Here is a 26,890-nt window from a genome sequence, read left to right as displayed (position 1 = left end):
TTAATTTGGAAATGCTTTACCTCAGAACCAGGGAACTGAAAACTAGTCAGTTTGATTTTAATTGCATTTTTCAGAATTTCACTAGTACTGTCTCAGTTCCATAAGAAGTTGAGACTTCTGTCCAGGAAGCACACTATTTTTCTTAGACTTTGCACTTGCTATACAGTTTTGCATGTATGCATTTAAATTTATCTGTATTTTTAAAATATATTCATGATTATGACTATGATTTATGACCATTTTTCTTCTTTGTTAAAGAACAGTGCAGGCCTCTGAAATTATAGAAAGTCCAAGGAAAAATGCACCTCTTCTGAATTGGAGGTTTTAGGAGATACAAAATGGATACAGCTATACAAAATTGTGAACCCAGCAAATGTGTACCCCGCATCCCTGACCGGGTTCAGAATGGCAAAGCCCAGTTTCAAATTCCTATTCAGGTGTAAAACACACTGGGTAAAGTGGCTAGAAGACAGTAAAAGACAGGACTTCCGTACCTTTCATAGATATTGAAAAAATGAATCATTTCTCTTCTTGTGTAGAAAAAAATAAAATACAAAAGGGAAGGAATTAACCCATGCACCATGTCTTGAGTTCCTTCTAAGAAGGACTGGGTTAAAGTCAAACAAAGTAAGCAAAAATAAGTAAGTCTGTTTCTCATTAAAGGAACATTTATGCAAGTGACAAAAGATTTGGTGGTGGTGGGAAAATCAAACATTTCCTATTACTCTTTAGCAACTGCTTTCTGATGAGATGGGAGCTGAAATATCAGGAGGGAGGGCAGTAGACAGCCCTGTGTCCCAAGAAAGGTTCATTATTTTCATCACCTTTGGATCAAGCAATCTTTAAGGGGGAAAATGAATTATTCCATTTATTTCTCAGAATGGGAAACAAATATGCATGTACCTCAAAATTTGCTAGCTTCAATGTGTTCTTTAGGTGTGACCCCCCCAGAGACCACAAAGAAGAGACGACAACAAAGATTCTGCTTGTTGTGGGTTTTTCGGGCTTCTCGGCCGTGTTCTGAAAGTGGTTCTTCCTAACGTTTCGCCAGTCTCTGTGGCCGGCACCTTTAGAGGACAGCAAACTGTGCTCTGGGTAGGCTTGAGAGTGGGTGGAGTATTTGTGGCTGTGAGAAGGCTAGTTTGTGAGGTAGGCTATTGTCCTAATCAGGAGATGGTTGATTAATGTGTCTTGTTGTGGATCCACTTTCAGAACACGGCCGAGAAGCCCGAAAAACCCACAACAACCATTAGATCCCGGCCGTGAAAGCCTTCGCGAATACATCAAACAAAGATTCTGTTTCAGTTATCATTAATACAGTGCAAAAGGAAGCTCCGGGCAACTGAATTCCAGTATTGCATCCAGAGTAGTCTATGGAGCAACTAATGCATCGTATTGTCTCTGGCCTTCCAACCCAAACCTATGCCACAGCCAAAAGCATAGGTGTGCATCTAATTAGCTCTGTTCATGTGTTCTGTAAAAGGGTTACTTCTAGCCTATGGGAGCAGCCAGCAGAATAGCCTGGTCCCTCTCCATCCGAGCATCCCTGTCTGAGGAGCTAAAACTGAAGAGAGCAATCTTCATGCACTGAGCATCTCCACACGACTGTGAGGCCTAAGCTTCAGGTTTTCTGAATGCCTGGATAGCCCCTACAGAACGGGACTGCTCTCTTTGGCTTTAGCTCTTCACAGAGGGAGAGGAATGGGAATAGCCTGCACCCTGTGCTCACAGATGAAGAGGGCTACTGATGGGCACCTTTCAGTTGAATAAGCTGAAAGCATAATGGAAAGAGGGCATTTTTTTTCTGGTGGTAATACTTCCAGACACAGCGGAAAGTTTGAATACAACTCACCTGCAAGAAAAACAAAGGCAAAGGTGGCGAGAGTGAGTGACGAGCCACTGCTGGTCATGTTGATGAGCAACTTGAACAAAGGATATAGCAACAATAAGGCCCAAAAAAGCCAATTCAAGAGAGTCCAGGGCCGCCGGGGTGGAACTATTGGAGTACCTGGATAGATTCCTGTTCTGTAGTATTCCTCTTGAAAGGAGTCCTGATCGGTGCAAAAAGAACACACACATATACAGAGAGAGAATGTATCAAGTAGTAGAAGGCAACATATAAGTCCACCCATATTTATCTTCCCTTCAGTCTCTATGCCTAACAAAATTCTTCTTCTCTTCAGCACCCTTTTGAATTTCCACAATCTCCCCTAATTTAAGCCTAGAAACAGGGAGAGAATCACAGGTGAATCTTCTCTCTTTTTTTTCTGAAGTAGTTCCTACTGCCCAGAGACAAACGGCTGTGCCAATACGGATGCCGCTGAAGTGAAAAGCCAAGAACAAGTTGCAAGCAGTGTTCTTGCCTTTCCAACCTTTAGAGCTAAGCCTGCTCCTGGAAGAACCTTGCTCTCACTCTCACTCGCTCTCACACAATCTCCTTCTCTCTCTTTCTCCCTCTGAAGTATTTCTTGGTGTGGAGGGATGATCGTGGAAGAAACAGTTTGTTATGTCTCAATGTAACCTAATATGAAATATTGATTCAGCCTACAGGGGTGGGACTAAGAAAGAGCACGGCTGGGATTAAGAGGTTTGAATCTCAGAAGGAGAGGGAGTGCTAAAGAATTCATGAATTGCATAAAATTGTATTGATATTTTATTTTAGGGTTCTGAATATTCTCCTGTGCTCCACTGGATACTCAGTCCAGTTGAGAAAGATATCTTGGGTTTTTGTCTGCCATTGAAATCAAAAGGACACTTGAACTTTGCAAGTTCTATGAGTTTGTATTGGTGCTGTTGCCAAGGGACCTGGGCGCACAAATTGTTTTGTTGTTATAATTGTTCGTGTTGTCTTTTATATGAATGCAAGTAAGAAGATACGTATTTTGTGAAATGGTATTTGCAAGATTCATCAATTGTAAGCAAATAGTCCCACAGAACTTTAAAAGGTTATATAAACACATACTTTTCTACACTTGGGTTGCCAGGCCCTAACATACCAACTCTGCAGATTTAAGAAATCTCTATCACTGAGAAAATTTGACCAAATGCAGAGAATTGTTTGATTCTGGCACAGAATTTTACATACCACAGTGCAGAATGTCTGAGTTCCTATTACCAGCAATAAGCATGTAGCTCCAGTGAATTAGTGCCGTTAATTAATTAATTCAATTTGGTCTAGTTTTATGTTTGCATAAACAAAAATAAACTGGATCTCCATAATTTCAATTGTGAATGATATAATAATAATATCCCCCGCAACTATTGATTTTATTTATTTAAGTTAAAAACCATGTCCAACTACCAGGAGTTTGTGGTGATATACAATGAAAGCACTAGAACTTCACATAAAATCCAGGGAACAAAGGGAGAAACCATGCAATAAAATTTACCAACTGTAGCAATTATTCAAATCATTTACATGTGTTTATGTTAACTGATGTGCATGCATTTACGCTAAGGGCATAAACTAATGTTTAAATTCAAATGGCTGCATTATGTTGAACAAAGGTCAATTTTGTGATATGTGCTGAAACCACTTTTCTCATGCCCCTTTTACTCCCCTTATTTCCATTGCTAAAAGTGTTATAAGATTGCATTATAAGAATGCAAAACACAACACAGATAGAAAGCTTAAATGTATACACATATTTTCTGATATGCACTGGATTCCTTCTTCTTAAAAGGACTGGAAAGATTAGACTCAGTGTGGAGTACTGGACACGTGAAGGCACAATTCACATATTGCTTCATTGGCTTATGCCCCCAAAACCACACTTGGGGTCCAGACACAATCTCAGCCACATACTCATATGGAGTGTTTTCCAGACTAACTGGTCATCCACAGAAATTCAATTATCTACTCTATTTCATGTCTTTTCTTGGGTACAGTGGTGCCTCGACTTACGAATGTCCCTACCATATTTGCCGGCGTATAAGATGACTTTTTTGCCCTGAAAAACATGCCTCCAAGTGGGGGGGTCGTCTTATATGCTGGGTGCACCCAGAGCGGGCAGCACGTAGCGCAAGGAGGAAAGAGGAGAGGAGAACGAGGAAGAGGAGGAGGAAGAAGAGGAGGCAGCAGAGGAGGCGCTTCTTCTTCCAAGGAGGCAGTGGGCGGCTCTGGCTCTCAGGCACTGCATGGCCCAGCAGGAAGCACCAAGGAGAGGCGAGGCGGGAAGCGGGCGGAGCTCAGTCCGCACAGGCTCAGTCACTTCCTCACACAGTTGCCCTTGCGGAAAGCAGCAGCAGCACCGCCTCCTTCCCCGTGACCTACCACCATGTTGCCCAGCGCCGCCACCGCGCCAGGCTCCTGAGGAGACTTCCGGAGGCCGGGCGAGCAAGCAGGTGCTGGCCTCTGCCTCGGGCCAGCTGGTAGCCCACCCCAGAAACTTGTTTTCCTTTTCCCTCTTTGGCCCCTCCGGTGGGGTAAAAGGCAGAGGGAGGGGATAGTCTTATACGGCGAGTATATAACGAATGCTAGATTTTGAGTGGAAATGTTGAGGTCGTCTTATACACCCAGTCGTCTTATATGCCGGCAAATACAGTACATACGCCCATTTCGAGTTGCGACCAGCTCCGGCCGCAAAATTTTGCTTCGATTTGTGGCCAGAGCTTTGAGTTGCAAACAAAAGAGGCAGGGGAAATGGCGGGGAATTCAAATTAGAGGGCTAACCGTTGGTCGGCGAAGAGCTTCTTTGTATTTATTTATTTATTTATTTATTTATATCCCGCCCATCTGGTCTATACGACCACTCTTTCGCCCCAACGGTTAGTGTGTGCGCATTTGCAGAGGCGCTTCGGACTGCCTGGTGCTGCTTTTTGCTTCTGGGTGAGTACATTTACAGGGATTTGCAGGGTAGGTTTGGGTTTGGGGGGGATGATGTTTCTGTGCCTTGATTTTTTGTTTGTTTGTTTTTTTGGTGTGTGTTTTCCCAGCCCCATCATGTTCCGATGGGGCTGGCTGTGTGGGGGGGTTGTTTCCCCCCAAGCCCCATCACATTCTGATGGGGCTGGCTGTGTGTGGGGGTGGGTTGATTCCCCCCCCCAGCTCCACCGCATTCCGATAGGGCTTGGAGTGGGTTGTGGGGTTTTTTTGTGATTTTTTTTTTAAATGGATTCATCGCATTCTAATGCATTCCTATCGGAAGTGGTGCGTTGACTTATGACCATTTCAAGTTATACCCATCTTCTGGAATGGATTATGGTCATAAATTGAGGCACCACTGTAGTTCTATGCTAAGTAATGAGAGAGGTTTGCTGGCTATGGAAAAATATGCCCTAATAAAGCAAATGTGTCAATTCAATTCAATGTACACAATTGCTTTTCTGAGTCCCTCAGCAGATCCAGCTTATATACTCTGAAGAAATAAATGTACAGCCATTAAGAAAAATACTTTAAATAATTCAGTATTTTCCAACATTTTTAAAAAAATACAAGGAAAACTAATATGAGAAGTCTCCATCACTTTTGTTATTACACGCCACCAAAATCACTTCCAACATATGGTGATCCTATGAATGAACTATCTCCAAAATGTTCTGCTCTCAACTGCCCTGCTCAGTTCCTGCAAACTCAAGTCTGAGGCTTCCTTTAGGGAGTCTCAGTCTTCTCCTGATTTCTTAGTTGCAGTCTCCATTTGGATTGATGACTGTCAACATTAAATTTTTGTGGTTTTTCTGTAATCATTATTTTTGTTTTCTTAATTTTCAATTGCAGTCCTGCAATTTTTTTTCAGAATAACTCATAGTTTCCACACAGTCAAAGGCTTTGCTGTAGTCTATAAAGCACAGACTATAAATAATCCTGAAATTTTCTGGTAGGCTCCAGTAGCCAGTGGATATTTGCAATATGATCTCAAGTGCCTCTTCCTTTTCAGAATCCAGCTTGAACATCAGGCATTTCTTCTACCACATAAGGTAAAGCCTTCATTGTAACACTCTGACCACTGCTTTACTTGCATGGGAAATTAGAACAATGCTCCTATAGTTACTGCAGTCAGTGGCATCTCCTTTTCTTGGGGATTAGAATGCATATTGAATGTTGCCAGTCAATGTTTTGCAGATCATTGTTTTGTTTTCCATATCTGTTTGCATATTCTTTTTAGAATACAGTGGTGCCTCGTATTACGAATGCACCGTATAACGATGAATCCGCATAGCGATCCCTTTTCCGGGATCGCTAATGCGGAGGCATAGTGTCGGCCCCAATGGGCAAAACTCGCTTACCGATCTTCCATGTGGGGGGCCGTTGGAAGGAGCCGCCGCCGCCGCCGCCGCCGTGAGAGTGATGCGGGGCCATGCTGGCCGGGGAGAAAAGCAGGCGGCGAGACAGGCAGGCGGAAGGAGGGAAGTGGCGCGCGCTCGTGCGTCCGCCTCCCTTCTTCGTCCTGCTCCCCCCACACTTTCCCTCTTCCTCCTCCTCTCTCTTCTGCCGCCGCTGGGGAGGAACACAGGCGGCGAGACAGGCAGGCGGAGGGAGGGAAGTGGCGCGCGCTCGTGCGTCCGCCTCCCTTCTTCGTCCTCCTCCCCCCACACTTTCCCTCTCCCTCCTCCTCTCTCTTCTGCCGCCGCTGGGGAGGAACACAGGCGGCGAGACAGGCAGGCGGAGGGAGGGAAGTGGCGCGCGCTCGTGCGTCCGCCTCCCTTCTTCGTCCTCCTCCCCCCACACTTTCCCTCTCCCTCCTCCTCTCTCTTCTGCCGCCACTGGGGAGGAACGCAGGCAAGCAGGCAGGCAGATGGAGGAAAGGAAGTGGCGCACGGTCGTGTGTCCGCCCCTCTTTCCCTCTTCCTCCTCCTCCTCTTGCCCTCGGGCGATCGGCTGTTGCCGGACGCCCGAAATGGCCGCACGCGTTTTCGCGCCCTCCCCTCGCTTACCGAGGGCGCGAAAATGGCTGCCGGACCCCGGGAGCATCGCTGAACGGTGAGTTTTGGGCCGATTTGGAACGCATTAAACGATGTTTAATGCGTTCCAATGGCTTTTTTTGTCCCGTTCAGCGATGTTTCGCTATAGCGAAGGTTAATCCGGAACGGATTAACCTCGCTATACGAGGCACCACTGTATTGTAAGGTTCAGTCTCTGTGGCTTGAAATAGTTCTATTGGTATTTCATCTACCCTGGTGATTTCATCCCAGTTTTTGTGTCAATTATATTTGTTTTTACTTTAGCTTTGTCTGAAGCCTTCTTACTCATCCTTTGTCCATTACACACAATACAAGGAGGTAGCTAGGATGTTACGTATGTTCCAGAGGTTACAGGGATGTTTACTGAAGACAACCATGGAAGAAAGGTACCCAATGTGATAATGATAAGGACTAAAGAAGGAAGAACTGTGTTAGCTGTTTGCTCCCACATTAGCATGTTCACTCACCTCCATTTTCACAAGGCAGACTACAACCTGTGCCACGGTGTGTACTAATACTTGGTCCCTGACTAAAGTTCTGAAGTATGTGCAGAAACTTCCAAAATATTTAGACCCCTTAGAATCTTAAAAATACTTCATTGAAATGACAGGTTGCAATTGTAACTGTAGTTCTTCAATACAATTCTTCAACTGTAGTTCTTCAAACTAATTTTCCATTAGTTCAACATACGGGATTCTCTGTGCCCACACAATGCAACATCTCAGAACATAAGATACCTGAGCATTTCTGGTGGCAACCCTGCCCACCTTCTAAACTGCACATGACTAAGCACCCCCAAAGTGAACCCCCTCAAAGTGAATTCCAATCTGCCACCTAGAGAAAGCAATGGTTAGTGACACTGAAAAGGGAAGGAGATGGGTTATGTGAATTCACATTAGGCCACTTGAAGCAGCACAGATGCAACTGCAATTCACTGTTCCTCTTTGTGGTCTCTCGGAATCACACATATGAGAGACTAAAAGCACTCTAAAAGAAGGTGCATTTGACTGAGTGCCCTTCATTCTAGCTGAAGGGGGGGCTTGACCATCTTGTGGGTCAGGGATGTACAGTCCATGGTCCAGCGTGCAAGTCTCTGGGAAGACATTGGCTGTCTCTTCTTATACTTTGCATAGCAGAAAAGCATATAAGAAGTATGGGAAAACTCTGTCTTCTAGAGGTGTAGAATGCCTGGACTATTCTAATGTCCGACATATGGAGTATCTTCTCCAACAAGGATGTGGGAGCATGGGAAAAGGTAGGAAGCACTGTATCTTGGATGAAATTGAAAGATGAAACAAAAGGCCATGTCTCAATGCAGAACCACCTTGTCAGTGTAGAAGATTTAGGTGGGTCTGACTGAAAGACACATAATTCTGAGGCTCTCTGAGCAGAAGTTATGGCAACGAAAGCAGTCTTACAGGTCATTAGCTGTAGGTCATAGGAGGCTAAAGGTTCAAAGAATTGTTTCATCATTTGAAAAAAGTCCAGGAATAGAGTCTGAGGGCAAACAGGTAGAATGAGGCTTTTCAGACCTCTGAGATAACCTTTAACTGGGTCCAAAAATAATGTGCCTGGTAACAAATTGGAGTAGTCAACTGAAATCCCGGCAACATACTGGAGCGGTAAAATGAAATATCTGCCAAATAGATTTTGGTAGAAGAGGAAGAAAAACTCTGATATTTCAGTGAAGACAGAAACTCCAGAACAAAGGTGACAGAATGACTCTAGAGAACCAGATACTTAACGTGACCATTGGTCTGTGAAATCATGTCTCTGGCCCACCCTCAGCACACTCTCTGAAAAGGTCTGTAGAGGTCATGAAATAGTGGGCGAAGTCCCAAAAAAAAGGAGCTGAGGAAGAATAAGAGCTCAGCAAAGTTCCTCTGCTATCACTGTTCAGACAGATGAAAAGGAACTGACAGGATCCACTTTGGATATGTTTGGTCATGCACCGCACACATGTGGGCAGAGCTCTTGCCAAAAGTGCTCAGCTATTGACCATTCTAGAATGTCACTCTGACATAGGGATCCCATATGTGTGATTCACACAAACCACAAAGAAGAAATCCAGTTGCTATTTATTTATAATTATTTTGTCTGCAATCAACCATCTCCAAACGTTTAGAGAGTTGCACACACAGCGATCTCACTTCATCTTCAAAACAACCCTATATAATGGTAGAAGAAACAGTGCATCTTTTCACAGAAGCAGGATATGAACGACCCCATGACTAGCTAAATGCCAACTCCTCAGCTCCTCTCTTGAACAACTGAAGACATCTATTTTGGGGAATTGGTCAACTACTTCTACCAAAAAGAAAAGAAGGCTGCTTGAGAGAACAATTTCATTTTTCCACCTGAATTCACAAAACCTTCTTTCTCAAATGTGAAATAAGTGAATTCTGAGATCACCCTAAATTTGGAGGACACTGGAAACCCTGAACATGGAGGAGAACAGAATGTCTTTCTTTGTAATATACTTGCTTAAGAATCTGTACTCCAATTGAAGCTATCAGCCAATTGGAAAGGTGGAAAAATGGTGTTCCATATAATGTCTTATAAATCCTGTACAGTGCAGCCGCAGATGTGATTTGGGCTGTAGCTACAGGAAGGAAGCAGCAGACTCTATTCTTCGTGTTATTTTAATTTTCTTCCTGGTTATGAATGTCTGTCTTCTTAATGCATTAAGAAAAAAGAAAGGTTACTTACCTGTAACTCTGGTTCTTCGAGTGGTCCTCTGTGAATTCACACTAATGGGTTAAATCTGCACTTGTGCAGAGGCCTCGGAATATTCTAGAGCTTAAAGTAACACTTTTGGCTCCGCCCCCCAGGACCTCATGGTCCGCCCGTCCTAACAGTTACCTCAGTTCCCCAAATTCCGCTGCTGCTCTAAGGTGAGACAGCCGTGACGGAAAGAGGGGAGGACGGGCGGGACGTGTGAATTCACAGAGGACCACTCGAAGAACCAGAGTTACAGGTAAGTAACCTTTCTTTCTTCTTCGTGGCCTCTGTGAATGCACACTAATGGGTGATTAGCAAGCTTGCCTCTGATAGGAGGAGGGACGTCACGGCAAAACAGCAGACAGGACCGCGCGTCCAAAAATGACATCCTCCTTGGCCCGCAGATTCAGGCAATAGTGAAAGATGAAGGCTGACGGAGTGGGCCAAATGTCAGCTGTGCAGGTGTCTGACAGCGGGACACCCTTGAGGAAAAGCTGTAGAAGTAGCCAAAGTTCCGGTAAAGTGAGCGTTCACCGGGCGCAGGCGATTAGACTTGCGGGGGGAAAAACAGTCCTGCAAACATAGAATGATAATGCTCTGCGAACATCTAGCAGGTGAAGAGACCTCTCTACATCTGTAGGCAGTTAGGAAAGAAAGTGGGCAGACTGATATGAAACTCAGTAGAAACTTTAGGTATGAAGGAGACATCTGGGAACAGTATAACTTTGTCCAGGTGGCAAAGTAGGAAGGGAGGATCCACCTGAAGTGCTACTGGAAGTAACTGCAACTAAGAAATAGCCTTGAAAGTCAACAAATGTCCAGCAATTGTGGTCAGTGGCTCAAACGATGAATGCGAGAGGCACTCAGGACAGTGTGAAGAGTCCACTGTGGTATAGACTGGCCCCGTGGAGGGTAAAGGTTTGCCGTACCACGGGAAAACCTCTTCATTTAGGGTAGCGAGTAGTAATTTTGGTAAATGCCAGCCAATTGCAGAAATAGAATTGATTGGTAGAGGGCTTCCTGGAGTGTGATAATATGGAGTTTATTGAGGAGGAATTCTCCATGCCATGAGGTGAAGAGCTTGTAGACCTGGACGGTACGTTTTCCCTTGATTCTGGGTCAGAAGATGAGGAATAGACGGGGGTCTCAGGGAGCCTGACGACATTGTCAGCAGTGTTGTGAACCACAGCCGTATGGGTCAGTATGGAGCTATGAGGATCACGGTGGCATTGTCATGTCATATCTTCACTATTATGCACAGTAGGAGAGGTATTGGAGGGAACATGTACATGAAGCAGCCCTTCCAGGGCACCATGGGAGTTTACCCCTAGTCCAGGCCGTGAAAGATAGATGGCACACTAGCTGTTCACCTCAATTGCAAGGGCATCTATGGCAGGGAGGAACAAAAAAAAAAAATCTCTTGCAGATTCTGATGAATGTGCAATGGTCCAGAGATCACTCGTGTATTTGGTATGTTCGCCTGCTCAGATGGTCTGCCCATGTGAAGTCCTGGGCGGAGATGTGCACAGGAGACAGAAAGATGTGGAATTCTAGACACTACTCCCAAAACTGAACAGTCAGGTACAGTAGAGGAAGAGAATGGTTGCCTCCCTGTTTGTTGATGTAGTACATTGCTGTCGCATTATCCGTAGTAACTTGGACAGCCATGCCTAGATTGAGTTAGGAGCGCCTGAAATGCTTTGAAGCTGGCCAGCAATTCCAGATTTTTTTTAAAAAGAGAAAGTTTTACTTCACTGACCAGGTGTCGCAGATATGAAGACTGGTACAGTGGGGTCCCCATCCGACCAGACTGGAGTCTGTCGTGATTCTCGAGGTAGGTAGGAGTGGAGCAAACAGTCTTTCCAGGGCCAAGTCTTCTGGGTTGATTACCAGCAGGGTTGGTGTGCAAGCTCATGAGTAATCTGGAGGCATATGTAGGGCGTATTTTTCATGGGGTAAAACAGGGCAGATGCCAGGCCTGTAGGGACTGCCTCTTGAGCCTCGCGGGCTTTATGACAGATGTGGTGGAAATCATGAGTCCCCGAAGATTTTGGGCCTGATGGGCTGTGATCCAAGACAACGGAGGGGAGCGACATATCAGGGAACAAATTTAGACCATGCCATTCTGGGAAAGGAAAAGCTCTTGCCGGCCAAGATTCCAATACGGCCCCTATGTGAATACTCGAGGCGCCGTCGAGAGCTGAATGGCAAGGCGCTGAACTCTAAAATGGGCCTTCCTAGAGAGAATGGAGGTATTCGCAATGATCATTTCTGATGGAGATGTGGGAGCAGGTGTCACTCAAGTCTATCAAAGTAAACCAATCTCCTTGTCGAATTAGTGGAAGGATATGTTCCAAGGTCACCATGCAAAAACGGCGCTGGCTGATGAAGAAAAATCAGGTCCTTTAGGTCTAAAATGGGGCGTAGTGATCTGCCCCCACCTGGAGTGGCAGGAGATATGTCTGATTTTCCAAAAAGGATCTTTACCTTGTCTCATAGAGTGGTAGAAGAGTGAGTGTAAATCACCCGCTGAGCCGGTGTATCCCAAAACTCTATGGTGTACCCATAGGTGACAATGGAAAGAGCCCAGGCATCCGAGGTGATGTGGGTCCATGCAGAAAGAAGGGAGCAAGCATACTGAACATGTGATGCAGAATCGAGCGGTGGTAAGCGGGAGGGAGTCACAGTGTCTGTTGGATTTTTTTGTCAACTTCCTATAGGAATGGTGGGGATGGTCGCGTTGATTGGATTGTGGTACTGAGCCAACTGTTGAGGGAGATATCTTCGTTGAGAAGTATAAGGTCTGTATACACTATAAGAGTACTGATGCATCAATGGGAATTTTTGAGATCTATAAGGCTGAACGTTGTACGACCATGCTGTTTTCCTCATTCTTTGAAGGCCATCTAGGGATCGAATAACCTAGAGCCATCAAAGAGCAAGTCCCCTATTCCAAATCTGACATAATCAGAAATGTTGGCTGACCTTAGCCAATCGTGTCTTTGCAAGGTTACCCCAGTCATGAGTTGTTTGGAGGTGACCTCGATAATGTGATGCGCTATCACACTCTCTTGCTGAGTGAGGGACATGGCGTCTTAATGGAGAGCAAGCCCTTTCAGATTAAATGCTGCTGGGGCTGCCTGAAGAGAGGGTAGTGCACAGTTAGAGAGGTTGATATGGTAGGTGCCCATAGCTGCCATGTAGATGAGCTTTCTAACCTCCTCGCTGCTCGGTGTGGTAGTAGATCTCGAGCGTGATCTGGCTTGTGTGGCATCCACATCCACATAAGGAGGAGGATGCCTAGTTAAAAATCTGTATTGGTACCATAGGTCTTGTACAGATTTTCTACAAGCCTGGACATTTTAGGGACAGAGAAGGGCTTTTCCCAGGTCTACTGAAGCAAGCAGAATAAAGATGGGATAAGGGACAAGCACAGGGAAGGCACTGATTCCTCATCAATATCTGCATAAACCTTATCAGACTCTGTTTGAAGTTGATGTACTGTTAAATCAAGAGCCTTATCGATTCTCTGTATCATGTTAGAACATGAATGAAATTCAGAAATGAGGGATGGAGGAAAGCCATCACAAATATCAGAGTCTGGCAGGGTCAGGTTAGGAGTGGTCTGGTGCCATGGAGTCGGAAGATTCAGAGTCAGAGTCATGGGAAGTAGAAGAAAGTGGAGCATCAGAAGTGAAAAAGGACTTCTGGTTTCTTTTTCAGTATCCTTCCTCATATCATCAGTATTCAGTATCTTCCTTAAGAATACTTCCTCAGTACCAGGCGTTTCTTATGGGCATATATTGTTTTAGTCTTCCGCTTGGTACCGTGGCATGGTACCAGCATGTCTTAACCTCCTGGTACCAGCAAGTTTTAGCCTTCTGCTTGGTACCAAGGCATGGTACCAGCATGTTTTAACCTCCTGGTACCAGCAAGTTTTAGCCTTCCGCTTGGTACCAAGGCATGGTACCAGCATGTTTTAATCCCCTGGTACCAGCAAGTTTTAGCCTTCCGCTTGGTACCAAGGCATGGTACCAGCATGTTTTGACCTCCTGGTACCAGCATGTTTTAGCCTTCTGCTTGGTACCAAGGCATGGTACCAGCATGTTTTAACCTCCTGTACTAGGGAGGCTTCATGGTACCATCTCTTCTTATGTCTTTTGGTATCAGGAGATGATCTCTTTCTTCGGTACCGGAGCCCGCGGGAGTATCGGGACCTGGGAGGTCCATCGATGTTCGGGCATCTCCAGTAACGGAGGTTCCCTCAGTACCGATCGGTGCCTCTTCCTCCTGATATCAGGGAAGGACGGTACCGACGATGTTGAACTCTCATTGGAGGATTCCGATGAGGACGAGGAGGACGAAGTTTCCGCAGCAAGGCTGTATAGCAGATGCGGATAATACAGCTTTTGCATTTGCTGCCTCCAACGTCTCAAATAGCTCTTAGAGAGCTTGAGCGGTTGCAAGTCCTCTTTAGGCGCATGCTCTTTAGCTTCATTGGGGCGAAGATGTCGAGCCCCGTGGGGTGAGACCTTCGGTCCCGAGTGGCTCGGAGACCGGGAATCTCTAAAAGATGGCGCGAAATGCTTCGTTTTCGCCTTCTTGTTTTTCGCAAGTCCTCTTTAGGCGCATGCGTCTTCGCTTTATTGGGGCGAAGATGTCAAGCCCCGTGGGGTGAGACCTTCGGTCCCGAGTGGCTCGGAGACCGGGAATCTCTAAAGATGGCACCAAATGCTTCGCTTTCACCTTCTTGTTTTTCGGAGAGGATGTTGCAGGGATAATTCCGGAGTAGGAGGAAGCGGGACCGACGACGGCGGTGAAGATGGAGGCGAAGAGCCCTAGGAAAGAAACTCAACAGGAGACTGAGGAGTGAGGACAGGCAAGGACGGGGAAGCCTGGAATAGCCGGGCAGGCTAGGAATAGCCGAAGAATGAGGGGTTGGTGGTTATAAAACTAAGGGTTTGGCCTTAGTTTTAGAGGCTTTACTCTTTTCCCTAGGTTATATATGAGGTAAAGGGTCGGGTTCTGCGGACGCAGAGGCCGCTTCGATGCATACACAAAGATTTTTGTGCGACTCTCCAAGGCAATGCAGCTTTTAAAAGTAACCCTGGGAGATGAGGAAGCCTTGGAGGCCTGGGAACAGTCCAAGGGGGGGGGGGGGAGGGGGGGGAAGGGAGGGGGAAAGAGGGAAAACCCTCGCAAAGGGCCAAAACGCACACCTCCCCTCCTAAATAATAAAGTCTTTGTACTTTCCTTAATGAAGAATCGAACAGGAGCCAAATTTTTCCAAGAATTTCCAATAATTTCACGGAGCTCTAGCCAGGAGACCTAACTGCAGCAGCGGAAAAAATGGAACTGAGGTAACTGTTAGGACGGGCGGACCATGAGGTCCTGGGGGGCGGAGCCAAAAGTGTTACTTTAAGCTCTAGAATATTCCGAGGCCTCTGCACAAGTGCAGATTTAACCCATTAGTGTGCATTCACAGAGGCCACGAAGAAGAACTACTTTACACAAGGATCAAAGAGATATCACTCAATTCCAGGTGGGTAAAATATATGTAGAATCTTAATCATCACAAGATCTGATAAATAATAAACCAACCTTTTCTTGATAGAGTTTGTGGAGCCATTTAGAACATTCCTGCTCATCTTCTGGGACCTCCTCTAATGGAATTCGTCTACAAATGGTAAAAGAAGGGAGTGTAGAGTGAAGAAGGAGGAGAAAAGAACCTACTTCCTTCCATTTAGAATGAGGTGCACAGTAGCAATCCAATAAAAATGAAATAATCAGTGGGCCAACATGCAGATATATTCTGGTATAATATACAGGTGAGTCCAAAGTGCTGGCAATGTACTGGCTGATCTGAGTTTTATTAGGTGCTTTCATTACTACCACAATAAACCACTCAAGAAATACTTGCCTTACATATAAATCTGCATGATATTTCTTTCCATTCAAAACTCCCAGCAAAGTTGGATTTTCATTATTTCTGAAGTTCAGTGTAGAATCGTACACAGCTGAAACTATAAAGAGAAACACACTCATTATACTCACAGATCAACTGTTGCAATTACGCAAAAGTTCAAAAGTCTATTGGATTGAAAATAACTAAGACCTTCTGCAGTATGAGATCCAATGTACCGTATTTTTCGCTCCATAAGACACACCTCTCCATCAGATGCACTTTTTCATTTTTAGGGGAGGAAAACAGGAAAAAAATATTCTGGCAATTTCAGCCTGCTGGGCCCGCGGAGGTGACAGGGGGGGGCTTGGAAGGGTCCAAGAGTGCCTTCCAGGACCCTTTGGAGGCTCCCCCTGCCCTCCTGTGGGTCCTGGAAGGTTGCAATTTTGTCCCCACTGGCCCCGTGGGGGTGGGGGGAGCCTCCAAAGGATCCTGGAAGGCACTCTCGGACCCTTTGGAGGTTCCCCTGCCCCCATGGGGCCAGCGGGGTGAAATTGCCAGCTTCCAGGATCCTTCTGAGGCTTGGAAAGGTCGTGATTTTGCCCCAGCTGGCCCCGCAGAGGTGGGTGGGTGGAGCCTCCAAAGGGTACTGGAAGACACCCTCGGACCCTTCCAAGGCTCCCCCCACCATCCCTTCGCTGGGCCCTGGGAAGCGTTGTTTTACAGTATTCGCTCCATAAGATGTAGACACTCCACCCCCCCACTTTTTTGGGGTGGAAAAGCGCATCTTATAGAGTGAAAAATACGGTACTCCTAATTTAAAAAATATTTTAACAATAAAATGTACTGAGACAGGGGACTGTTGCATGAAGACGGAAAGGAGAGTGAGGTGCCTCATTCCATCTCCCCTGAGCAAGAAGAAGGGATTGAAATCCACAAAATAATAGTGAGTGACAGGGAGATTTTTTTTTTTACAAGATTTTTTGGCAGTGCCATTACCAGTGGTCTCTGAGTGGCATACAACATACGTTATAGGAAATCACAATACCAATATTATATTAGTTGCCTCGGGAAATGTCTAAAGGCAATTAAGAAAACACAGATCCAGTTTTGTATGAAAAACTGGTGGACCAAAATTAGCTCAGACCTTGGTAATAATAAATGTATATCAGGCACTGTAGAAAAGGCTCTCCTTAGTTTCATCTTGTGCTCCTTTCATGTCAAATGTCAAACAATATGCATTTAATTCACTACTTTCTACATTTTCGATCTTTGAACAATTTAAAGTTGCACAGCTCCTAACAGAAATGCAATCAATTTTTGTGGATTAATCACTAATTTTCCCTAAGAACAAAGAGAACAATAAAAGTGTCTTCTCAAACAGAATTGGTTGGCCTGTTATGTTTATCCTCTTTCTTCACAGGCCCACTGGCACTACAGCAAGTATTGATTTTCAACCCATATTCGCTCACTGTGCAGAGGGACAACTATGAATTTGTTTTGGTGTGCAATACCCTCCGGCTGATATGGTTTTATATGGGGGCAAAATCCATAACCTGTCCCAACTGGGTTCAGGGATTGAGATATTAAAATATCCATGACCACTTTTTAATAGTGTAAACAAATATGGTCATTCAATTCTATTAAGGCCCTTTAACACATCTAAGAATAACAACGCTGATTTGTTTATTTTTATTTCTAAAATGAAAAATGTTAAGAACCTTCATAACCAAGTCCACCAGCTATCCATCTATATAAGTCTGTCTGATCTGGAGTATATGTTCTGTCATAAATTCATTTAGTCTCCTAGCCATAGCAGTTGTTAACCATTTCAAGTCGTAGTTCACAAACATACTGAGGTCTAGATCACCGTATGACCAAAGCCAATGAACACCCAGCTCTCCATGATTGTGAAACTGCCATATGGACAGTTTTAAATAAATGAAAACATAATCAGTAGTGATTTTGAGAACAGCAGATGGATAAATGGAGGTGTTCTAGTCCTGAGATAATGTAATCTGAGGACATTCACAGAATCTCTATTCCCTCCTCCTCCTCCCTGAAGTCAGTTTGTGACCTTGGAAATCCTCTCTGGTGAGTGGTGTAGCCTATCATGAACAATGTGGCCAAGCTGATTGGGGATAATAAGAATTTTAGTCTAACAAATGTAGAAGACACCAAGGCCCCTTTAAAGTTTCAGTTTAAACTTTCACTGAACACTGAACACAACAACGTTTAAAATTTGATCTCCAGACTCTTAGCTACTAAATACCAGGAGATGATTGGCAAAAAATCTGAGAAGGAATTTTGTTACCTGAGATCCTCCTTATACTACCTTGCCCACTCACCACAGTCCTGCAATCCTTAAACTAGCCAAAAGTGGAAAGAAGGAGGCATTAACCCATCACAGAGGTGGTCATTTGACTTCTTATCACAGTCTCTTAGGTGGACACAGGGCACTCTCCCTTGCTTTCTTGGAATGTGCTCAATACATCCATTTAGATGAAGAACAATTGCCAGGTTATATGAAATTTAGAGTGAGAAATTCATTAATATCCCAGATCTTTCATACAAACAGTATTGGTTTTAAGAACTACTTTATTTTTTAAGACACTTCTGCAGATACTTGAGAGAGAATGACAGAAAAAAGGAAGGAAGGAACATAGTTTACAGCTTTACTCTAAATTTACAGCCTGAGTGAGCATAAGAAAAAGACAGCAAATACAGAAACTGGATCTAATATACCACTAGTACAATGAAAATGGCCTCTGGAGCTTGTGCTTTCACTTTCTGGAAGCAATGGAACATCCAGTAAATGCTACAACAGCGATGGTCTAAACTGTAATGCAAGGTGAACTGACAAATTGAATTATAGATCTAAGGGACTGTGTGTTCTATATGCCAGGTAGCACAGTCCTCCAAAAGAGCAGGAGTGCTTGTTCAGCAGCAGACAACTAGGACTAATGATGCAAAGTCAATCAATCCACAGTTAAGCCTGTTAGTTCTCACCAACAACCTATTTTTCCACACTGATTTAAGAGATTACCTAGTTTCTGGTTTACTAAACATTTCATTCAGGACAGAAACTGCTGACATTTTCTCCCTGGGAACCATCAAACTACTAAATGTCATGAATCATTCACCTTTTACTTTAAAAAATATGGTTTGTTCTAAGTGTAAATGTCCCAATATGCACATTAAAAGGAGTTTGTAACAACCTTTCCCAGACCAGGAGAGGGGAAAACTCACTGCTCCCTCTCCCCACTCTGACACTGATACAAATCGAAACGACGACAAATCAAATTGCTATTGTTTTTATCTTTTAAAAAAATTACTTGGAAGCTAAACCCGTACAGTTTTTTGAGCCAATTTGGTCTGTTTGACTGAGATTCGTCAACTTTTTCAACAAATCAAAAATAGGGTTGTTTGTTTTTTGTTTGTTTCTTTGTTTTGACAGGGATGAAATCACTCATCGCATATCCTGGCCTGAAGGGCTGTGCAGGAAGAGAGAAGCCCAAAATTAAAATAATGAAGGGACTCAACTAGCAGCAGATTTAAAAATATTCAGATTGAATTAAGGAAAGATTATGCAGATATGGTGGTTACTGCAGTATATTCTCTGAGATGAGAAACTGAACACAAATAACATACCACTATTGAAGACCTCCAACAACCTTGGGAACAGCAGACATTGTTACAGAATATAGTACACATAGTTTGAAGAAGCCAGCCAGTCATTTGTGAAGCATCGAGGGTGGAAACACAATGAGACTGTTTACAGAGGTGTCACATTCACGATCTGCAGCTTGTACTATATGTGGGGTCTGTTTTTAGAAGCATTTTTTTTTTCAGATGTCTGTGGTGGAGTTGAGGAAGATGAATGAAGCATGTTTATTGAATGAAGCTGGATGGGTTTGAAACAGCACTGAAGACCTGGCTCTTCTGCCAGGTTTTCCCGGATCAGCCTCCCTTTTACCATCCTTTTTGCCATCCTCTCCATCACCCCTTTTTGCTACCTCCATCACCATTTGTTTTAATTTACCCTATTTGGTTATGTATTAATTTATTTTTATTGTGTTTTAATATTGTTGCTGATATTCTTGTTAGAGTGGCCTGGTTGCCAGATGGTGCAGGGTATAAATTCAATAAAATAAAATAAAATAAAATAAAATAAAATAAAATAAAGGCTATGGATTGCAAGGCAAGAGGAGAAAGGGACGACAGAGGATGAGATGGTTGGACAGTGTCATTGAAGCTACCAGAATGAATTTGACACAACTCTGGGAGGCAGTGGAAGACAGGAGGGCCTGGCGTGCTCTGGTCCATGGGGTCAAAAAGAGTCGGACACGACTAAACGACTAAACAACAAACAACAACAATAGATTGCAAGATCACCATCAGAGGTTACATAGTAGAGAATAAAAGATGAAAACATCTTTTTACTTCCCTTCAAAGAGGGACTGAAAGAAAACAGGTCTGAAAACAAAAGAAATCTGAAACTTCACAATCCACCTGCAAAGAGACACAGTTCATATCAGGAAGTTACAAATTACGTTCTTGTTCAGGCTTGTGTATAAAGCTAATAAACATGAATTTCTTCTGGTAATTTAATTAGTTCCATGAAATACTCCTACATTCAGTAACTAAAAAATTTTCCCTTCATTGTAAAGGATAGCACATACCAACGAGGCAGGAGGAGATGGGAGTTGCACCACTTCATGATGGTAAACCTATGAATGATGGGAGTGAAGTAGCAAAGCACCAAGCACCTAAGTTTGCTTATTCCTCAAAGACTCACAGATATATCTGTTTATTAAATCAAGATTTGTTACCTGTGTCCGCTGCTATCTGTATCTGGGAGCAGAGCTGGAGCCAATAATCATTGGAGCATCTCCTGGCAGCCTGTTGGACTTGGCTACGAGCAGCTCGAAGAGCTTGCAAGTTGTACTCGCTAGGACAGGCTTTGTATGCTGCTAGAGCTCTTCTCTTAGCCTCGATGGCTGGCATTAACTCCTCTGAATGGGCTTCGAACCAGTCAGCCATCTTTTTGGTCTTCTTGCCAAAGGTGGACAAGGCGGTGTTATAGACAGCGTTCTTGAAGTGTTCCCATCGTTCAGGTGCATTTACATTAGCCGGACCTGGGAGGGCTTCCTCGAGTGCTTGGGCGAATTCCTTCACTTTTCTTTGATCACGAGTCTTGCTGATGTCAATACGTGGTCTTCCTTCCTTTTTCGTGTGATATACTCTCTTTGTTTGCAGTTTTACTCTACTACACACCAGGGAGTGATCAGTATCACAATCAGCACTCTGGTAACTGCGTGTGATCGTAATACTAGGGAGGCTAGAACGTCTAGTGAGGATCAGATCAAGCTGATGCCAATGCTTGGATCTTGGATGTCTCCAGGAAACTCTGTGTTGCAGCTTCGTATTAAAGAATGTGTTGCTGACACAGAGACCAAAATAACAGCAGAACTCCAGCAAGCGTTGGCCATTTTCATTCATCTTTCCAATGCCAAAACGGCCTAGACAGGTGGGCCAAGAATTATGATCAGCACCAACTCTAGCGTTAAAGTATCCAAGAATGAACAGTGCCTCTCTTTCGGGGACTTTTTTGATAGTCCTCTCCAGAGCACGAAGCCTGGGTAAAATAAAATGGAGGATAGGCTGTTACCCAAGCAGCAAATCCCCCCTCTCCACGTCGCTGAAATAGTCCAGTGGAAAGGCAAGAGCCAGTACAACTGGTTCCAGTGATGTCGCAGGAGTTGGCAGAATGACACAAACTGCCTCCGGGACTCCAGCTCCGGATTTTGCCTCGAGGTTATCTCCTGAAGCCTTTTCCATAAGTGGATATAGCCACAAGGCAGTGGAGGTTTAAATTCGGAGTTTTCCTTCTCCTAGATGGGCTGCCTTCCAGGGCTGACGGGCCCCACCTACCCGGCCTCCTCTAATAGTGTGGAAGTATGCAATGTTAGTTGGCTTTCCTATTTATCAAATTGAGGTAAAAATAGGATTTGAAAATGTCATACACCATTAGACATACTCTCCTGCTCATCCTCCCTCAAAGCTGAAAATCTACGTTCCCACAGGTCATGAATATCTACCATGTTAAGATCGGAAGTCTGCTACAGGTGTGCCCATCCAGGACCGAGCACAGCAGATGGAACGCTGGGTACAGCACTACTCTGAGCTATATTCCAGAGAGAATGTAGTAACCGAAGAAGCATTAAATAACATTGAGTGCCTGCCTGTCTTGGAAGAGCTGGACAGTGAACCAACCTTAGCAGAAATAAAAGCGGCCTTGGATTCCCTCGCCTCCGGCAAGGCACCTGGAAAGGATAACATCCCTGCTGAAGTGCTGAAGTGCTGTAAGGAGATCATCACCACCGAACTGTACGAAGTCTTTTGTCTCTGCTGGAGGGAAGGTGGAGTCCCACAGGACATGAAGGACGCAAACATCGTCACATTGTACAAGAACAAAGGCGACAGGGGTGACTGCAATAACTACCGTGGCATCTCTCTTCTTAGCGTTGTAGGGAAGCTGCTTGCCCGTGTTGTGCTGAAGAGGCTCCAGGTTCTTGCAGACAGAGTCTATCCAGAATCACAGTGTGGATTCCGAGCTAATAGATCCACCACTGACATGGTATTCTCCCTCCGACAGCTGCAGGAGAAATGCAGGGAACAACAACAGCCACTCTTAGTGGCCTTCATAGACCTTACAAAAGCATTTGATCTGGTTAGCAGGGATGGCCTTTTTAAAATACTTCCCAAGATTGGATGTCCACCCCGTCTCCTTAACATCATCAGATCCTTCCATGAGGGAATGAAAGGCACTGTAGTTTTTGACGGCTCAACATCAGACCCCTTTGACATCCGAAACGGAGTGAAACAGGGCTGTGTCCTCGCACCAACACTTTTTGGGATCTTCTTTGCTGTCATGCTGAAGCATGCCTTTGGAACTGCAACCGAGGGTGTCTATCTCCGGACTAGATCAGACGGAAAGCTCTTTAATCTCTCTAGATTGAGAGCGAAGACCAAAGTCCAACTGAAATGCATGCGGGACTTCCTCTTCGCAGATGATGCAGCCATTGTTGCCCACTCTGCTGAAGACCTCCAACAACTCATAAATCGATTCAGCAAGGCCTGCCAAGACTTTGGACTAACAATCAGCCTGAAGAAAACACAAGTCATGGGCCAGGGTGTGGACTCACCTCCTTCTATTACCATCTCCACACAAGAATTGGAGGTTGTTCATGACTTTGTGTACCTGGGCTCAACCATCTCTGACACCCTGTCTCTGGATGTCGAGCTGGATAAACGCATTGGCAAAGCAGCTACCATGTTCTCTAGACTCACAAAGAGAGTATGGCTCAATAAGAAGCTGATGACACATACGAAGATCCAGGTCTATAGAGCCTGTGTCCTAAGCACACTCCTGTACTGTAGTGAGTCCTGGACCATTTGTGCACGGCAGGAGAGGAAGCTGAACACCTTCCATATGCGTTGCCTCCGACGGATTTTTGGTATCACCTGGCAGGACAAAGTTCCAAACAGAGTAGTCCTAGAACGAGCTGGAATTTTCAGCATGAACACATTACTGAAACAGCGACGTCTACGTTGGCTTGGGCATGTCGTGAGAATGGCTGATGGTCGGATTCCAAAGGATCTCCTATATGGAGAATTAGTGCACGGAAATCGCCCCAGAGGGAGACCACAGCTGCGATACAAGGATATCTGCAAACGAGATCTGAAGGCCTTAGGAATGGACCTCAACAGATGGGAAACCCTGACATCTGAGCGTTCAGCCTGGAGGCAGGCATTGCATCACCGTCTCTCCCAATTTGAAGAGACCCTTGCCCAGCAGGCTGAGGCAAAGAGGAAGTCACAAAAGCAGCAAAACCAGAGAGCTGGACAGGGGACAGATTGGATTTGTCTTCAGTGTGGAAGAGACTGTCACTCTCGAATCAGCCTCCTCAGCCACACTAGACGCTGTTCCAAGTCCTCCATACAGAGCACGGTACCATAGTCTTTCGAGACTGAAGGATGCCTAACTAACTAACTAACTAAATCAAGATACATGCATCTCAATGAACTTATTGAGTCTGAAGAGGGATTTGAAGGAACAGATGTAGCACTGTTTCAAGATTATAATGAATCAATACACTAGGTAAATGAGCTTTCTTAAGATGCGTAGAAACACTGCCTGCTTTAGGGGCTGGTGTGAGCGAGTGGCAACCTTCCTTCTCTCTTTCTCTTTCTCATACCATCTAGTTTAGTCAGAACTGACTTATTATGCAGTGGATGGATAAAGTGGATAGAGGGAAGCTCTTTTCCCTCTCATACAGTACTAGAACCAGGGGACATCCACTCAAACTGAGTGTTGGGAGAGTAAGAACAGACAAAGGAAAGTATTTCTTTACCCGGCATGTTGTTAATCTGTGGAACTCATTGCCACAGGGTGTGGTGATGGCATCTGGCCTAGATGCCTTTAAAAGGGGATTGGACAGATTTCTGGAGGAAATGTCCATCGCAGGTAACAAGCCATGATGGGGATTGAGACATTTACCCTCGTGGCCCCTGCTTGTTTCACCAAACCAAGGGCTAACACTACGTCTCCCACAAGCTGCCACCAATTGTCACAATACCCACATGTTCCCTGTTTATTATTCCCTCACAAAAGCGCATGTCGCGTTCTCTTTCGCTGCCACCAGTGGATTACTTCAATCCATAATATAAATGACGTATGTCAGAACACTTGTCTTGTGAACAGAAACAGAACTTATTTAATGAAGTGAAGCAGAATGAGTAATAACAGAAGTTCATCAGATATTCAGTATACATAAGCAATTCATCAAGTTTCCTCAGTACAGTGGTGCCTCGCTTAACGAGCGCACCGTATAACGATGAAATCGCATAGCGATCCGTTTTTTCGGATCGCTAATGCGATCGCTCAACGTTTTTTTTAATGGGGAAAAATTCGCTTTGCGAAGACCGGTAAGCGTTTCGCTTACCGATCTTCGCAAAACGAACCCCGACGATCAGCTGTTCAGCGGCCAAAATGGCCGCCGGAAGCCGGGAAATGGCCCAAAATGGCCGCGTGCAGCGTTTTCGCGCCCTCGTTAAGCGAGGCGAGGGCGCGAAAATGGCTGCCGGCCATCCTGAAGCTTCGCTGAACGGTGAGTATTTGGCCTATTTGGAACGCATTAAACGATGTTTAATGCGTTCCAATGGAAATCGCTGCCCCGTTCAGCGATGCTTCAGCATAGCGAAGGTTAATCCGGAACGGATTAACCTCGCTATGCAAGGCACCACTGTACATAGTTCTTTTCCCTTGCAATTTCATTACCACCCTCACCACCTATATCTGTAACCAGCTCTCTCTCTGACTAACCCTATCTATCTAACCAGCCCTATGTGACGTCTCCTTCTCCAGCCAAGCCTCATGTAGCTGCTGACTCCACCTTTCCAGCTCTCCTATAGGTTCATGCAAATCAGCTCATGAATATGAGTGACATGAATGATGTGGGAAGTCGCCACAGGGATGTATAATCTCCAGGCTTAAAAGGAAGGTACTTCAAAAAAGAACTCCAACAAAACCAGGAAACAGGTATCTAGTTGTCTCATGTGCTCCCAGAGGCATCCGGTGGGGCCACTGTGATACAGGAAGATGGACTAGATGGGCCCTTGGCCTGATCCAGCATGGCTCATAGGGCTTTCAAGGTGAGATATTTAGGGGGGGGGGTACCAGTTCCATGCCCCCATGGGTTTCCACGGCTGAGCGGGATTCAAACCCACCTCTCAAGTCCTAGTCCATTATTCTACCCACTATTCCATGCTGGCTGTTAATGAAGTACACAACAAATCATGAAAAGAGATTTAAAATAATGCCTTAGAATGTGTTGTGTGTGCCATTCCTTACCTACATTTCTCAAACACTGGACAGTGATGGCAAATCCCTTTGTCCGTGGCAGGAGATGATACTTTAGCTTGGGCAGGCCTTTGGCTTCAGCCACCTGCATGCTGATTTCATGCTTTTGCTCTGTGAACCTTGTACCTTCACAGTGAATCAGAAACTGAAAGGAGAAAATGAAGCTTAATGAGGAAAACAAATGGCAAAAAAGAACTACAACAAAATAATTGTTTTATGTATACTGGTGCATAGTTTGCGCAAATGAAAACAATCATTGCTGATTCAGCACTACAGAGAAATCAGAGAAATACACTTAAGAATTTTGCCACTGAAAGCCTCACTGCTATGAAGAAAGCAAACCAGGCTGCAAAGGGTGCACTGTAATGTTGCAGAAGCATGCTCTGGGATCTTGGTTTATGGGGTTTCTATGGAACAGCAACTGACACAGATATCCATGCCAGGCTAGCACTATCATTCATTTTCCACCCAGCTACTCTAGTTACCATCTTTCTTTCTTGTACAGAGAAAACATGTTCATGATGAGCACAATTTATCTATCCTATCTTTTGCAGTGCTTTCAGTGTTTCAATACTGCCTTCAGATTTTAGCAGTTTTCATGCTGAATTTTACATCAAATTAAATTAAATTGCTTATCAATCTCTCATCCTCATTTCATATTTATTACAAAATAAGGTCTCCGATGTGGATCAAGACCACCATTCACAGGGAGAGAAGGTTTAATTCTTCCTTCTCCCTCTGAACAGTGCATAGCCTTCCATGCAGTTATAGGACAGGAAGTTCCATTGATTGCAGATGCATTAAGGACTAAGCAAGATGTGACAAGTTAAATGCATATTTGCATTGAAGTGTAAAGGTTTTCTGATGACTTATAGGCTTTGGCTTGATTGATTGGTTGATTGATTCATTCATTCATTATGCCTCCCCATTAGTGCAAGCACTATTTTGGTCAATTTACAGGTTAAAATGCTAAAACTCTTTCTTCCTTGATTGTGATTTGGAAGAAAATCATCCAAAGCTGTTATTTGTTATGGGATGAGTTGCCTTTCAACTCAGCTGCTTTTGACATATCCCAGGCCACTTTTTAATACAAACAACTGGAAAACAGCACTGTTCAGACATAATGCATTACTTACTACTGCAAGCCTAATTTTTTAAGATTTTTTTTAAAGAGGTGCATTTGGAGAAGTAACTATCAATTGCAAAACAGCAATTTGCCAATCCAGCTGGAAGAAGCGATAGAAAAGACCAAAGAAAACAAAACTTGGGGGGGGGGCTCAAGGCTTTAGCTCAGTACCCATTCCCCAGTAACATGCCACAGAATTCTCAAAAATGCCAGTGTTATCTGGCCAAAAAGCACAGGTTCTGTTAAAGCAGCTGATATGAAAAGTAGGTGAATTAGAGATTTCATGAAAAATCAGCATCCAACCCACACAGTGCCA

At 44.5% G+C, this 26,890-nt stretch overlaps 1 protein-coding gene and 1 long non-coding RNA gene across 10 annotated transcripts in view; one reads left to right on the top strand and one right to left on the bottom strand.

The window, feature by feature from the left end:
* AGPAT4 (1-acylglycerol-3-phosphate O-acyltransferase 4) overlaps positions 1-26,890 on the bottom strand; it is a 98,587-nt gene that overhangs the window by 14,656 nt on the left and 57,041 nt on the right. For 7 of the 9 annotated variants that reach the window (XR_013540529.1, XR_012085283.2, XM_078383209.1 and 4 more), the window contains 4 exons: positions 25,440-25,593; positions 15,542-15,644; positions 15,223-15,298; positions 1,853-2,051 (listed from right to left, as the gene is read on the bottom strand). Coding sequence is in view for 6 of the 9 variants with exons in the window: in XM_078383209.1 (XP_078239335.1) it covers positions 1,853-2,051; positions 15,223-15,298; positions 15,542-15,644; positions 25,440-25,593 (532 nt within the window). In the remaining 3 variants the exon portion in view is untranslated. The remainder of the gene's footprint in view (positions 1-1,852; positions 2,052-15,222; positions 15,299-15,541; positions 15,645-25,439; positions 25,594-26,890) is intronic. The other 2 variants (XR_013540531.1, XM_072994569.2) reach the window with 1 other exon arrangement.
* On the top strand, positions 11,339-13,412 carry LOC144585911 (uncharacterized). The gene is made up of 2 exons (XR_013540534.1): positions 11,339-11,873; positions 12,471-13,412. It is a non-coding gene; the product is annotated as an uncharacterized LOC144585911 (long non-coding RNA).

This window comes from Pogona vitticeps, chromosome 1 (assembly GCF_051106095.1).
Source record: "Pogona vitticeps strain Pit_001003342236 chromosome 1, PviZW2.1, whole genome shotgun sequence".
In the NCBI taxonomy this organism is placed as follows: Eukaryota; Metazoa; Chordata; class Lepidosauria; order Squamata; family Agamidae; genus Pogona; species Pogona vitticeps.
This window is presented reverse-complemented; position numbering and strand designations above follow the sequence as displayed.